We start from the raw sequence: 15,246 nt of genomic DNA on the forward strand, positions 1-15,246 counted from the left end.
GCGCATCCGGTTAGGCCAAAATATATACCATGACAAAGGTTCGATATCAACATCAGTTTGAATGGAATGGAAAACATTGTGTTAATATCAAAACAATAAAAAAAATGAAAACATATGGAATAAATGGATTAAAAACGCTAAATTTATTGTGGAACTATATTTTATTTACTCCCGGAACTGACACATTTTCCCGCCAAATTGGAGCCAGCCGTTTCGCGATTCCACCAATTACTCAGCTGTTCCATCAATCGTATAACGTTGAAAAAACGAAGGTTTATTTCACCGGAACACTAAATTTAAATGAAATGGTCGGTCGAAATGTTAATATATGGAATGTTTTTAATTTTTTGACGCGCGTCATTTAAAATTATCTGTACAAAAAATACAGTTTACACACCATTAAACAACAAAAAATAAAAATCAATCCTTAAATAAAGTCCCACCAGAATGACTTGGACATTTTAAAGGTTTTTGTTTACTTCGCTGGTCATAAATCTTCTAATTTTTTTTAGATTGTGTCATCGAATCACCCAAACTAAATGCAATCACCTCAGCAACTGTTGCACCTGCTGGTAGTACCATTTCTTACACATTTCAATCAAGATACCAATTAAAATCAGGAACCGGAAATCAACATTGTTATGATCAGGGTGTATGGGGACCATTGGATATTTTATGCGAACAAATTGGTGAGTACATCTTTGTCAACAGTAATCATTGTTCATGACATGTACAAATTGTTAGAAATCTTTATTTTCTGAGGTTTGTATTTTACTGACAGTAGAATGATTGCAATCATGTTATTTACATTGGTGATGATAATAAGAGCACACTGTGGGAAATTCAAGCAATCTTGGTCTCATGGCAAAAAATGTGTACAAAATGTTTGTTATAAACCGAGAATGTGGACTTTGTGTAAATTTTTATAGTGAACTCATATGTCGTCTGCTGAACACAACTAATCATAAATCAGTTATCAAATAGTCACAGAAAACCAGACAATAAACAATTTACCTTTAGATTTTTAATTGGCAAAAATGGTCATATGAGGCTTCACAGACAAATACCCTCATGAGCTCTGGGAACAGAAGCCCATGAATATGGGTAATATTGATAACAAACCAAATTTATTTTGGAAGCTAGGCAGTCACGAAAATGATCAAACACTTGTTCATAAATCCGATAAGTCCAAAATCTGTTGGAAGCATTTCCGGTTCATAAAAAATTCCGCCAAGTCCGTAATGCGCAGGGAAGCCATGACGGGTAGTGAATTCAGGAGACTGCCACACTAAAACAGTAAAGAAAAACAACAGCAGTATCTGGATATAAAACACAGGGAGGGAGGGAGGGAGGGTATAAAGTTTTATACTCCCTGAATATACTTTCACCTGGTCTGTCCGGCTGAGCAGAGAAAATGGAGAGTTCCATAAAGGGGAACTAACTCTCTTAACCAAAGCTTAGACCTACTAATTAAAGAGCCGGAAAACATTCGGTTTACATTTGATAACCCAATTTAATCTGTAATTCGATTAAATTCATGTAACTTGTAAACTTGTCAAGTATCCAGTGAGGTTTTAGTCTCGTTTCAATGTTGAAATCTTTTAAGCTACAATATTGCAGCTATCAATTTCCGTGATCGCTGGCACGACAATTGTGACGTGATAATAAGCGGATGTAGTTCATAGATGATGTAAAAGCCAACTGCGCTTGGTAAGGTTACATAGTGGGACTGTAGTGAAAATGTAAATATAGAAAAAATGACTTCAAAGAGAGTTAAGATACATTTGGTTCAATAGATTGAACTATGCAATGTGCAGTGGCAATGGAAATATTGATTCTAAAAAGAACGGAAAATATTGCGGTTTTACCCTACATTTATTTGAAGGATGATTACGTCAGTAACGTCACTATACTATTCAACCCTTGTGTGAAGTGATAACGTGGGTAAGTGACGAGGATACTCCTCTGCAAGTACTTTGATAAAAGGCTTTACTATTTAAAGTTTCCTTTAGTGTAATCGATTTTGAGGTTTCGTCATTTAAACTCTACGTCGATATTTGTCAATTTCCTTTGGATGTCCACCGCCCATTAAACGTTTAAATGAACAAACATTTAAGCTTGACAAGTAACGTCTATGTATTGATTTTATAATTAGCATTTGATCACTTATTTACTGATAAGTATGTCATTTCCCATTCCACAACAGACATCGGATATGATTGAGATCTATACACCGGGCGATCACCGCACTTAAGCTAATGTCGGTAGGTACACGCATATCAGGTATCATTAAAAACATAATGCAAAATACGTACTGTATTTATGAATTCAACGCATTAAAATGAGCAGAGGAAAGATGTAACGGAACCATCACTTACAAAAGTAAACATTTAACAAAAGTTTTTTTTATATATAAAAACAGAACAATCGTGAGCTGATGGGTTTGATGAACGAATAACATTAATGCTTAATTAAAAAAGAAGTATTATTTTTAGATTGGCCATTAAGAGTACGTTTCAGTTAGGAATATATAACACTCATCATCGTCGTTATAACTTTCATATCACATCAGACGTACAAGTTCGAATAGTGTGGTATTAACATGTTTTTGGTAATATAATATGGAATCCAAAATGATATTAGTGGTGACCTATATCGTATTACTTATAACTAGCCATGGAGTAGAGCTTGAGGTACCCCAGTTTGTACCCAACTTTTATTTGTCCAGTGCTTTGTACCACTCCATCACTGGGGTTGGTCTGTACGGCTGTGCCCGATATTGTGGCTTGGACTCCGGGTGTAAATCTTTTACTTACAACACTACAGATCTAAGGTGTCGACTAATCGAGGATGACGCCCACACAGCACCAGAACAATATGGCGGTTCTCAAGGTTCTATTTATGGAGACAGGAGTGCTGTAATATCGGTAAACTAAGGATGTTTTCTTATGGGTTTCAGTCCCGTTGAAGTCTCCTTTAGACAAAGATCAAAGAGTTATGATATTTTTCAAATACAATTTATCAATATCTGTAGTAAATTGTCAGTTGCAAATTTTGTCGAAAAATTACATTATTTATTACATTTCTATTTTGAGTAGATGCTTTTATATTATAATTTTAAGAAAAGGCTCATTTGGCGGCCATGTTGAAATTGTGTCTTTTTCGCTTTGAGCAGAGCCACAGTTTTACCATTTATTACTGAAATTGGTTTACTTAAATCATTACCGCGCCAGCATTTTTAGCTGTACCGAGCTATTTTTTGCTGTAAACTTTACAAGGTTCGTGGCAGTTAAAATATTGAGCATTAATGTGTGAAATGATACACTTTTGGCACTTTTATTTTCACATTTAATGGTAATTTGAGCACCTTTACTTTTTACTCTAAATAACAGAAAAATAACAAATATTCAAATAGGGCAAAAAAGTAAGCACACGAACCCCCATTTTTCTGTCTGATTAAAAAAGAACAACCCTTTCCCTAGAAATGGTACATTTTGTAGCTCAAAAAAGGGATAGCATGTGTTGTTATTCTGAGAAAAAATATTAGTCTTATTAATCAAAACTGGTATATTTTTAAAGAAGAATACTGGAAAATAAATTCTATAAGCATTTATACATATCAAATACCTCTTTAGAAAATTATGGCTTTAATCACTTGTGTATATGGTCGAAACTGCAAAATTGCCATAAAATCCAATATTTTGTCAAGTAGGTATGAGTGACAATAGCTCAAAAACGAGCACACAAATAAATGCTTTTTCTTCCATTTTCTTTTATGGTATGAACTCATATTTCCAAAAAACTTTATGAGAAAAAAAGCTTAATACAAGAAAATTTTGACTTCTCAGAGGAGTACATCCTTAAACAAAATTATTACTAGTTTTACAAGGGTTTTTTTCAAAGTAGAAATTGACTCATTGAGATAAAGTTTTTTTATTCAATTAGGATACATTTGACAAATTAGTGACAAGAAATATCAAAGCGTTTTGCGTGACATACACCACGTTTACCCAAGGTATTTACTGACTGTGTATTTACCTGTTACACCATATGATATATATATAGGGAAATCGTCTATACACAACACTGCATCATTGTTCGTTTTTTTGAAGCTTTCAATAGCGCATCCGACATATTCTATTTATCATCGAAATTCCCTTTTTGACAAAAACAAGCCGTAATAAATTTCTATTCATTGAATTTTTTTATATGTATTCTAAATGCACTTTGAAATTTGTTAAGTATTGTTTATATATCCGTTATGATATTAAGATAAAAATAATATAAAAAATCAATTTGAATGGAATTTAATTCAATATTCTAAAAACAACCACAGAACATTGCAAGTAGCTTGGCACAGGCATTGGTTATCATGTTTCTTTTTGAAAACTTAAATTAATATTACTGCTACTTTTTCTTCCTAGAAAAATATATAATCTTATTTTATATATGTTTTTTTCATTTTTTTTTCAAATACACACTCACACGCACACATACATATAGACCTAAGAGTTTACTCTCAGTAATACATACATTCAAAGATTTCCGTACACCACATTCATTCAGACATATATGACATTTAGAAGAGGCGGAGAAGTTAGATTAGACAGGAAGTAGTTGTTAAGGAGGAATGAGTCGAGATGTACATTTTAAGTAATTTTTATCTAATGGTAGATATTTATGGTAAAAATAATAAAGAAAAAATAATTATCATTGGTTTAATTTTATGCATAATTTAAAAGAGTTCATTCATCAAATTGTATAGTGAAGAGGTTACCACTTTCTCCAGCTATTTTTAAATTTTGCTTTAAAAAAATCATGTACCTAATATATTTGCATATCACCCTTGTAAACCACTTTATAACTTGCAGTATTAAGTCTTGGCTTCGCCTGGCCGAATTCAGCATTTTCATGAACCTAATTATTTCCGTGTAACCTCTGTACAAAACATTATATAACTAATATCATTTTGTTTACTGACAGAGGCAAACTTATTTATTAACGAATTGTTCTCTATTTTCATTCATTGCAGGATGAATCTTTGATGGGTGCTTGCCAAAATCATAACTGTCCAAAATACACTTCATGTGTCCGTCTGTCGTCCGAGTCCGGTGTCTGTATTAAAACAGGTAACTATCCTATATACATAACGTGTGTCATCCGTCTTTCAACTAGGTCTTTGGTTCATTGGTCGGGGTAAAAAAACTGTTAGCTGGGCAGCCTTGTTCGGTCAAATAGTTTGGATGTATTTGCTTAGTTTTATGTTCAGAAAGTTTCATGTTTAGATGGTGAAGGACTAGCGGTCAGTACCTGGCAACTGTCCCACTTGGGATTCAAACTCGCGACCAAGAGGTGGAGGGCTTATGGTAATATATCGGGACAACTCAGATTACGCAGTCCTGTACAGTCATAAAAAGTTTCACAAATTTGCGTGAACAGATAGATTCGGTTTTATAACAGCAATCTGACATTTTTGTCTTCCTTGAAGACGTGTATGTAAAGTTTACAGTATTTTATTTTCTTGTTACCTAATGTTCTTACCTCTGGATCATTAAACTTCTTAAACTTAGGTTTTGCTCAGCAAATTAAATATGACGTAACGTTTTGTTACATCGTTTGTGATTGGCTAATACTGAACTAAGACTGTTTTAGACGCACGTCGGTTTTATGATCTTGAGGCCTAATCACTCATTCTATTGTAAAAAAAATTCCTTCACTTATCTAGTACAATATTTATCTTATCTAAAACAAGGTTAAGTCACAAAAGTGATGATGTAGAAACGACCAGACCCAGATTCTTTAACGAAATCCAGGACGTTACTAGGTTGCTATACCCATTGCGCTACCCGGTAGACAGCTATCGACACAGCCCATAACAATGCACTATTAATGCGTGGAATACACTAGATATTCAATTAGAATTACCAGATATCTTCACACCAATTTGGTTAGCGACATTTCCCCAATATTAGTATAGACATTAGTATTACATATTATTGACCAATACCCCGAGACATTCTTGGCAAACATTCCAGTCCATGTGTCAATTTGACCGATCGCCAGCCATTATGCAGCAATTGCTCGTGCTAGCAAACGCTTGCTACCTATTCAACAGGTTGGAAACACTCCCTTAAATGGGTATCAATTTTCATTTTATAGAATCCTGTATTTGGGAACTAATTAATTACTCAAATGCAGGACTTAAGGTCATATGTGGGAGTGTGCCAAACCTATGTCAATGTTGTCGCATACACATTAGAAACGTGGTACCCGAGCAGTTTGAGGAAAAGCTGGCGATCCGTCAGTTGCTATGATATTACAAAGGTTCGTCATTGTACACACCATTTCAGCATGTGGACCAACAACAGAAAATTCACATCGTGGCCACTGGCACACCGATGTCTATTCAAACACCATGACCAAAGTGGGAGTCAAACGCTACTTGTCGTGTAGTACTGGCTACATAGGATACAGGTCTGTCGTCTGTCAGGAGTCCGGTAACTGGTCGGAACCGGAAGATCATTGCAGAGGTAATTTACATTGTGATAAATTGCAGTAATGTTGTAATGTTTCGCGAACCATTATGTATGATTGAGTTCACCTAAATACAATTGTACATGTATATGTAACTTTGTCTCAAAACCGTGACGGCGCACTATGCCATTAACACAAGTGATAAGTAAAAACTAACAATGTTGTTTCGAACCTTTGTGTATTTCACAATGAATTTCAACTTTCCAGCATATGAGATGTTTTGTGATCCGTGTCGACAAAATACATTTTAAAGATTTTCGTATCTTATGTTAGGTTTCAGACCAACAAAACGTAAATGTGCGTACTAGGCCGTAACAGAACTTACAGACGGTCAACATCTCACGTTGATTTCAAGTTTTGTAACGTCCTGTTCCATTTTATCACGTTTTATAACGTTTGGTGCAGATTGGCTGCACGTTTGGTCTCGTTTTGCCCAGGTTTGTCACGGTTTTCACGGCAAGCCAAGGTGGATGATAGCAGTTTCGATGCGTTCTGTCAAGCCACATCACGGCTTGTAGCGGTTGAAAGCCCGACGCACTACTGCATGATGAGTCCTATTACGGACTATCAATAATCAATATATTTTGGAGTATCATTGTCTAACCTGGTACATATCTTCTTGGAATTATTTGTATTTATAAATAGAAATAATATTTATCGAACACATTTTAACCACAAAAGATATAAAAACTATTATTACAAAACGCAGATTAATTAATTTTAGAAACGTAACAGAAAAAAAGATTTGCGTAGACACACTTGGTCATATTAAACTATTGACAACCTTAATGACGATTTTATTGTAATTTTCCATCTTGATGTTAATATTGAGCACTTGCAGGATAATTTGGTGCATTAGTAGTAGGATTCAGAAAAAGTATTTTAATAAAGTCCAACAGCAAATAATTGAAATAGAAACATATCTGAAAACATGTCAGGAGTTGTGTTTTTTTCTGCAACGACAAACAGTGGTAAATTGTCTCAAACAATGATAGCTTAAGTACATTATTTACCTTGTTTCATGTATCTCGATGTCATTGAAGAAGTCTAGAGTAGTAGGAAGGCATTGACAAATCCGTTACTGTTGCATATCTGCTGCCTCATTTTACTCAGCTGCTATACAACACATTAGATATATTATAATTACACATTCATATAAATATAGTTTATAGTTTAGGTTTCCTTTTCTTTTTTATGTTTTAAATCAAATTTTCGGCAATTACACTGTTTCATTTCTGATTATTTCATTTCAACCTTTATTCTCTGGGCATACGCCTGCACCACAGAAGCCCAGTATCACACGTTCATCCCAAATAAGCCTTGGCAGACCGTGAAGAACGTATAAGAGCTGGATCAAAACGTGCAAAACGTAGCAGATCTCATCAGATCGTGACATGCCTAGAGAGAGCACGTAGTGGTATCCTTGGTAGACCTTACGAAAACCGTAGTGTACCCATCCTCCGGGAACAGCCCTTTCTCCATATCCACATATTGCCACGTAATCCATCAAAGAAAGTGACAAAAGTTTGGAAGATGTAGTTGTAGTTGAATACCGAGACAAATAGCCAAAATTCCACGGCTCTCTAAATTTCGGGTAAATGCATTAAATATTTGTTTTTAGAAATTTTGCATGCATAATAACTGAGCAAAATATGAGTAATCCATGTATTTCTTTGCCATAAAATAGCATAAAATAATCACAGTCATGTTGCTTGATAGATTGTGGAACGCCGCCTAGTATTCCCTATGCAGTCATTTCCAACGGTAAAACGACAATAGGATCTACCAGGGCATACGAGTGTGAATTAACAACTTCCGCTTCTGGCCCCCTCAACATTGAGTGTCAACAGGATGGTCATTGGTCCGATATGTCGTTTGAATGTGTACCAGGTAAAATGATTGTTTCAGCTTCTTTTATTATTTTGTCTGCATTTTTTAAACATGTACAGTGTGTGATGATACCATTTTTCAAATCTTGTCCATTTAAAGATTGCTTGATCGAACCGTATATACATAATGCGCACACCACGGAGACCGTTGCACCTGCCGGAAGTGCCATTCCTTACGTATGTGACACAGGATATCAATTTACGGCCGGAAACGGAACAAGATACTGTAACAATCAAGGAGTCTGGGAAGACTTGGATATGACATGTGATCCAGTTGGTAAATATAATAAAATAATTGAAATTAATACTATATTAAATATGCAGGTCAATTTCTGTTGTTATTGACAGAATATCTAAATTTTTAGCCAATTTCAATACTTGAAGCAGTAGATTGCCTGCACGAGAAACAGAAATATTGTTTCCGGACTTAAAAATCCATCCTTTTGAGATGTCAGTCTTGTTTCGATCTAGATCAAAGAAAATTTAAGATTTTCAAATAAGATTTATTGATATCTGTTGCAAGTTGTCATTTGCAATTTTTGTGTTGAGAAGAGTCAGATTTTACATTTTTTTACTTCAATTATTATCCCTGTGACAGTATTTTTAGCTGTATCGAGGTAAGTTTTGCTGTACGTTTTTACGAGGTTCATTGTCACTTTTTTATTTTTGTTTTACATAATCGTGCAATTTGACTATTTTTATTTTGACTCCTTAATATTGAAATATTACAAATATTTAAACAAGGCAAAAAGTAGGCACACGGACCCCACATTCTCTGCCTTATTTAGACCACGGAAAAACAAATATCCACCCATACATATGCATTAAACAGATATTTTGGAAGTGATGGCTTTCAGTAATCGTGTAACAAAATGGCAAATTTAAAAAAATCCCAATATTTTGTGAAATAAAATGAAGGTATCATTGAGTGCCAATAGCTCAAAAACAAGCACACTAACATATTTCTCTTTGAATTTCTTCTATGTTATGAACTCCTTTACCCAATATCACAATAAAAATAAAACATCTACATTGTATATCCTACAGCAGCCATTACTTAAACAATACTTTGTTTGTTTTTATTCAGACTGTGGGCCTCCAACGCTGTTTACTGGAATAGTCGACATTGCTACTACTGAAGGTTATACGTACCCAAGCATTGCTACATTATATTGTGGAATGGACTATTATTCTACCAATTCCTCGAATCAGTATATCATGTGTCAAAGTGATGGAACCTGGACACAGCCACAGTTCACGTGCATTCCACTGTAAACCACTTTTATTTCGCGTGCGTGACACATATTTTCGCATAATTTCTTGATAGCATTCTGAAGGACGATTTGTTTATATTTAAAAAGAAAAATAACATCCAATGCGATATGCAGTATATACGTATACAAGTTGATGCGTTTTATGTTCCTTACCTATGGTGTATTTGCCTTATTCCATAATTCACATCATATCGATGTATTTTTTATATCTCTCCAGTGATTATACATAACATAATTTGGTTTTATGACGCGTGTGTATTCCAATGTTTTCAATTTTAAATTTTACTGAAAAATGAAATAGTCGTAAAATGCCTCCTTTGTTGTGTTTTTTATTTTAAAAATTCTATAGCTTCGACGACAAAATCTAATGATTACTTGTAGGAGTAAGAGCCTGGTTAGAGTATACAGCAAACGTTTAGTGCATTTGTCGAGAAATACTACATAAAACTATAAAAATACACATACAAAACACACACACAAAAGATACGTAGAGTGTGGTATATACTGATGAAATTTGATTATAAACTGAAGAGCAAGCAACACATCTTTAGTTTGAAATTATGTACATAATTGAACAGCTAATTTTTTATGCATCTGACACCTTTTGATTTTATTTGAAACGTTCAAAGAACTTTCCTTTGTAATATACTTGTACCATGTCCTGCACAACACTGGATCTTGTTGTGACTTCTGACATCCAATAATTGAGAAAGCTTTCTAAGTATATGATGATTTGTACTTCTTTATTTAACCAAGACATAAATTTTGCTTCAGTTGGTTCAAATCCACTCTACATACGACACACTAGGGTAGTCGACAGCGATGAGTAAGTCAACAATGAATGTTCCATTTGGCTTGTTTAAAGCATTTTTAGGAAATAGTTTCGGTATATAATTATTTTTACATAACTATTTGTCATAACAAAATATTTTTATTCTTAGAAAAATGTGATTTGTACTTAATATCAATGAATATTTAGCTACGAAACACATTTTGTAGCAGTTGTGTTTTGCCAGTCGCTGCTGGCCATCAAGTAACTTATTCAAAGTCTCAATATATTTTAACAGCAAAAGTAAATGTTCTACATATTAAACATCAATACAGTGGACCCCTGATAATCCGGACACCGATAGTCTGGACGGAAATGTCAGAGTTAAGATTACGTGTCGGTAAATATTGAGTAAGAACATAGAATTCGTCTGTCCAGAAAATTCGTAATTCGGACTATTTAGGCTTGGAATCAACTTGTCAGGATAATTGGGGGTTCACTATATTCCTAATGCTTTGTTTGTTAAAATCTTCACAGAAAATGCATATTTAAAAACAAATAATAATAGAACATATAAATGTGCCAGGTAAACTAGATCATCTGTAGGGGAAAATGTGGTTCCGGTTAATTATTCATTGAACTCATCCTCATAATAGCTATTATAGCAGAACTATAAATAGAAAGGACAAATTACATTCTTATGACTGTATGTATAAATGTCTGTGCATAATAGATATGAAAAGTATCGAACTCTATAACATGCATTGGAAATATGCTCGAGTACTGTCTACTCTAAATGTTTTTAGAATACATGTATATTATAAGTTTGACTTGACGATATTTCATCCTTGGGAGCAATGTGATTATATAATCTACGATAGATTCATCGATATGTATGGAACAACTTCACTAATGTTCGATGGATACAATATATTTGTGGTGACGCGTAACTGTTAACGAGTGGATTACTTGCGGTGCATGTTTTATAATACACATTATTTAAGTCTCAAAGAACAAATACAAGAGGATATTTTATAACTGACCTTTGTCAGAGGACCTCAAGCCCGCCCACCCCAAAAACTCGATCGTTGGACGAAGACGATGATGTGTACATCTATACGTTTTAGTGATTAGACATCTAATGACTTAAAGCATTAACATACCAATCCAAAACTTTCTGCTGCTCAAAATGCTCATCACATTCAATGTTTTTCCTAGTATTCTATTGTCTACATATAACTATTATATAAGAATATATATACTATACTAACACAGTATATACTACTATATAAGTACGCGTAAATGTCTTATCTTATACTCTATATTAAATGAATCGGGAAACATTTTTGTAAGGATTTCGGCTCCAGGACAGGAAATCAATATTTTTGCTTGATTTTCCTTTTGTTTAGCCCAAGAGCTTTTCAGAAGCCAAGACCGCAATTCATTAATTTCAGGAGTAAATCCATTACAATGATAACAGACAACATAGGCCTGCGTTCGTTGGAAGCATACAGGTAAAGGCATCCACCAAAAAACATAACATATATAGACTCTAACATCATACTCTAACAACTGACGAACTAGGTTTTAGACCCTCACCTTCGTCCCCATTCTATGTATGTTCAATTCATAGTGTAATGTTCATTGCGTCGTTTAATTTACCCATTCCGTATTTTATATATTAACGGAAGTTTAACATAGTTAATAGATATCCAGCGCGTTGCATACCCCTGTTAAACCCGACAAATAGTTAGTCGTAACCTATCGGTACTCCTGTAATGTGAAACATTACCTCGGATGTGATAGGTGTAAGAATATGTAAGAAAATCAAACATTGTCATCGTCGGATAACCTAATTACGCCTTAACTGCGCATAAGAAAATTAATAGTTAATGTAATGTTCAACTTCAATTGTCGTATTTAAAAACATCGGATTTAACACTATCTTCCTCGAGACGGACAACAGACAGCATTGATGAACTGACAGTTTTCGAGAGGTTGTGTCCTAAGTGGCAACCAGTTGTTATGAAAATGCTCCCTTAGTTTCAAAATGGATGCTCTTGTGTCACATCCGAGGAGTTTCCATTGATATTTATCTCCGTTGTTGACCTTCCTCCCTCATGTTAGCAGATTTGAAAATCACCTGGCTAATCGTATCTTGTGAAATATTTCGCTTTCCGTGTAATTCATATTTGCCCACAAATTAATGATGTCAAAATGATTACCTACCAGAAAGGGGAGATAACCCTGAAATATGCAAACACAGAATAGTTAACATGTGGGCTGGTACATGTACCTAATACCCACAAGATTTCTTTCTTATGTTAATGTGAAGATCAAATGTATTATGTTAATTAATTAATGTGGTACCAAGCAAGTACTTAAACATGTCAGCATCTAGTGATGTTGAATTATGATGTATGTTTCATAACAAAGGAAAATTAATTAAATCATTACTGTCTCATCTTAACTTCTTATTCAGGGGGAAACATGAGACCCTAGGGTCATATAATTCACATTTTTTGTAAAGGACCTTAAGACCGTTCCATCTATGAAAAGTATTGATTCTTTACCATTTCCAGAATTTCAGAAGAATATTTTTGAAGTTTTAACCTATTTGGCCTCTTTTGAACCCGCCCCTATGGCCTCTGGGGTCAGTCATGGAAAATTTGTTAATAGGATTCAATGGCCGTTTAATACTGATAATTCTGACAACATTTGACGTATTTCCTATTACAAATGACCAACAAATGCTCATAAATGTGTTTCCCTATAAAAACTGTAGTAAACTTGACCCTCTCCCCAGGGGGAACCGAGAGACCCCAGTGTCATATAATTCACATTTTTTTGGTAAAGGACCTTAAGACCTTTCTATCTATGAAGAGTATTTGTTTCTTCCACATCTGTGAGTGGAGAAGATTTTTGAAATTTTAGTCAATTTTACACCTTTTGGCCCCTCCCACAGTCCCCTGGGGGGTGTGGACTTGTAATTCACAATTTTGATTGGCCTCATACCGAAGAAGGTTTGTGCGAAATTTCATTGAAATTGCTTCAGTAGTTTTGGAAAAGAAGTCGAAAATTATGGTAAACCCATTTATTGATATACAACAGAGACAAGTGTAGAGGCCATTCCGGAGCTCGAACACTGGGACATCCGAAAACTAGCCAAGTGCTTTACCGATTGAGCGAACTGGTCGTCTCGCTGTAAATACAACGTTTTAGATTTCGGGAGTGCATTTTACACTATTAAATATCACATATAAAATTGCTTCAGGGGTAATCTCAAAACAGTTTCAAGTAAGATAATAAATGAAGATCAGACTGGCTTTTTATCTGGTAGGTATATAGGCGAAAATATCCGCACGGTGTATAATGTAGAACATGGCATGTACAAATTGTTAGATATCTTTATTTTCTTTGGTTTCTATTTTACTGACAGTAGAATGATTGCAATCGTAGCCATGTTATTTACATTGGTGATGACAATCAAAACACATCGCGGGAAATTCAAGCAATCTGGGTCGCCTGGCAGAAAATGTGTACTTTTCTCCTATCAAAATGTTTGTTATAAACCGAGAATGTTGACTTTGCGTAAAATTTTAAAGTGCACTCATATGTCGTCTGCTGAACACAACTGATCATTATTCAGGTAACTTGTAAACTTGTCAAGTATCGACAACGAGATGAGACGGCACGTTTTACTGTCGTCTGTTTACGACAACGGTACGGATCTGCTCCAGTGAGGGTTCAGTATTGATCAAAGAGGGTTTTTTTTGTAATTTTCAAAAAATAATTGTTTCTATTGGTAGCAAGTTGTCATATAGAAAATATGTCAAAAAATTAACAGCTGTTGTTGCTAGATTTTTTATCCACGTATTTCAACATTGATCGATTTGGAGGCCATTTTGAAAAAAAAGTGTATTTGTTACATTTTGTGCAGAGATGAAATTACACAGACCATTTTTTTAACCTCAATATTTTCTCTGAAATCGCCTATGCAACATTTCTAGCTATATCAAATTAATTTTTGCTGTAAAACCTTTTATTGATCACTGAGATGAACATGTTTAACATGTAAGTGTGAAATTATGACATAATGAAAAATAGTGCATTTTGTATCGGGACAACAAATTATAAGCACACTGCCCCACTTTTCATGATGATTCTAGAAACAGTCACTTTGTTCTTTTGAACTGCAACATTTTAGAAAAAGTAAGTCATCAAAACATTTTCCGTAAAGCGTTGAATCTGTAACAAATTGTTAAAAACGAGGTATCTTAGTCTTCAAAATTTAGAGGGTAGGGGTAATATATACAGATATTCTTAGCAAAAATGAAGGTTTCACTGTACAATTTTATAATTTCTTACCAGATAACCAATTTGCAAGTAGTGCTTTAGTTTCTTGTGTGTATGCACAAAACTGTGAAATTCCGATAAAAATCACAATTTGTGTATTTGTGTCAAATAGGTATCTTTGATTCATGTATGCTCAAAATCAAGTACACCACCATATCAGTTTTATTCCGTTTTCAACTTTGGTATGTACTCCTATTTCCAAAAATCTATATTAGAAAAAACGTTAGTCATCAGAAAAAAGACCTTTCACCATAGCAGATCCTTAATATCATGTTAAAAATGTTGGTCGTAAAGATGTACATGTAGATAGGGTATTGCATCTTTTTATTTGCAAAACATGCACACACAACTGTTATTAACTGCAGTCTTCGCATATACAGTCTACACTATTTAGGGTCAGTGTGAATCTAGACAAAACAGCCAG

General features: G+C 34.3%; 1 protein-coding gene across 4 annotated transcripts; it reads left to right on the forward strand.

Moving 5' to 3' along the window:
• The first annotated feature begins 1,607 nt into the window (after positions 1 to 1,607).
• On the forward strand, positions 1,608 to 9,955 carry LOC138315354 (E-selectin-like). Of its 4 annotated transcripts, none has more exons than XM_069256313.1 (6): positions 1,988 to 2,264; positions 2,827 to 2,927; positions 5,033 to 5,129; positions 6,351 to 6,530; positions 8,254 to 8,700; positions 9,511 to 9,955. In XM_069256313.1, the coding sequence occupies exons 3-6, from the start codon at positions 5,045 to 5,047 to the stop codon at positions 9,696 to 9,698; spliced, it is 900 nt and encodes a 299-aa protein (XP_069112414.1). In that variant the 5' UTR covers positions 1,988 to 2,264; positions 2,827 to 2,927; positions 5,033 to 5,044; the 3' UTR covers positions 9,699 to 9,955. The 4 variants fall into 4 exon arrangements, with proteins under 4 accessions (XP_069112415.1, XP_069112414.1, XP_069112412.1 ...); XM_069256312.1 differs by lacking the exon at positions 1,988 to 2,264 and having other exon boundaries at positions 2,340 to 2,927; positions 8,254 to 8,424; positions 8,524 to 8,700; XM_069256314.1 differs by lacking the exons at positions 1,988 to 2,264; positions 2,827 to 2,927 and adding an exon at positions 1,608 to 1,944.
• The last annotated feature ends 5,291 nt before the right edge of the window (positions 9,956 to 15,246 follow it).

This window comes from Argopecten irradians, chromosome 2 (genome assembly GCF_041381155.1).
Source record: "Argopecten irradians isolate NY chromosome 2, Ai_NY, whole genome shotgun sequence".
NCBI classification, from domain to species: Eukaryota; Metazoa; Mollusca; class Bivalvia; order Pectinida; family Pectinidae; genus Argopecten; species Argopecten irradians.

What these genes read in the sequence shown, in the direction of transcription:
- LOC138315354 (XM_069256311.1), top strand. Translation starts at nt 2,622, where the DNA reads ATGGAATCCAAAATGATATTAGTGGTGACCTATATCGTATTACTTATA. An exon ending in ACAGGAGTGCTGTAATATCG is followed by an intron (nt 2,928 to 5,032) that starts GTAAACTAAGGA and finishes CATTCATTGCAG; the next exon opens with GATGAATCTTTGATGGGTGC. An exon ending in CGGTGTCTGTATTAAAACAG is followed by an intron (nt 5,130 to 6,350) that starts GTAACTATCCTA and finishes ACACCATTTCAG; the next exon opens with CATGTGGACCAACAACAGAA.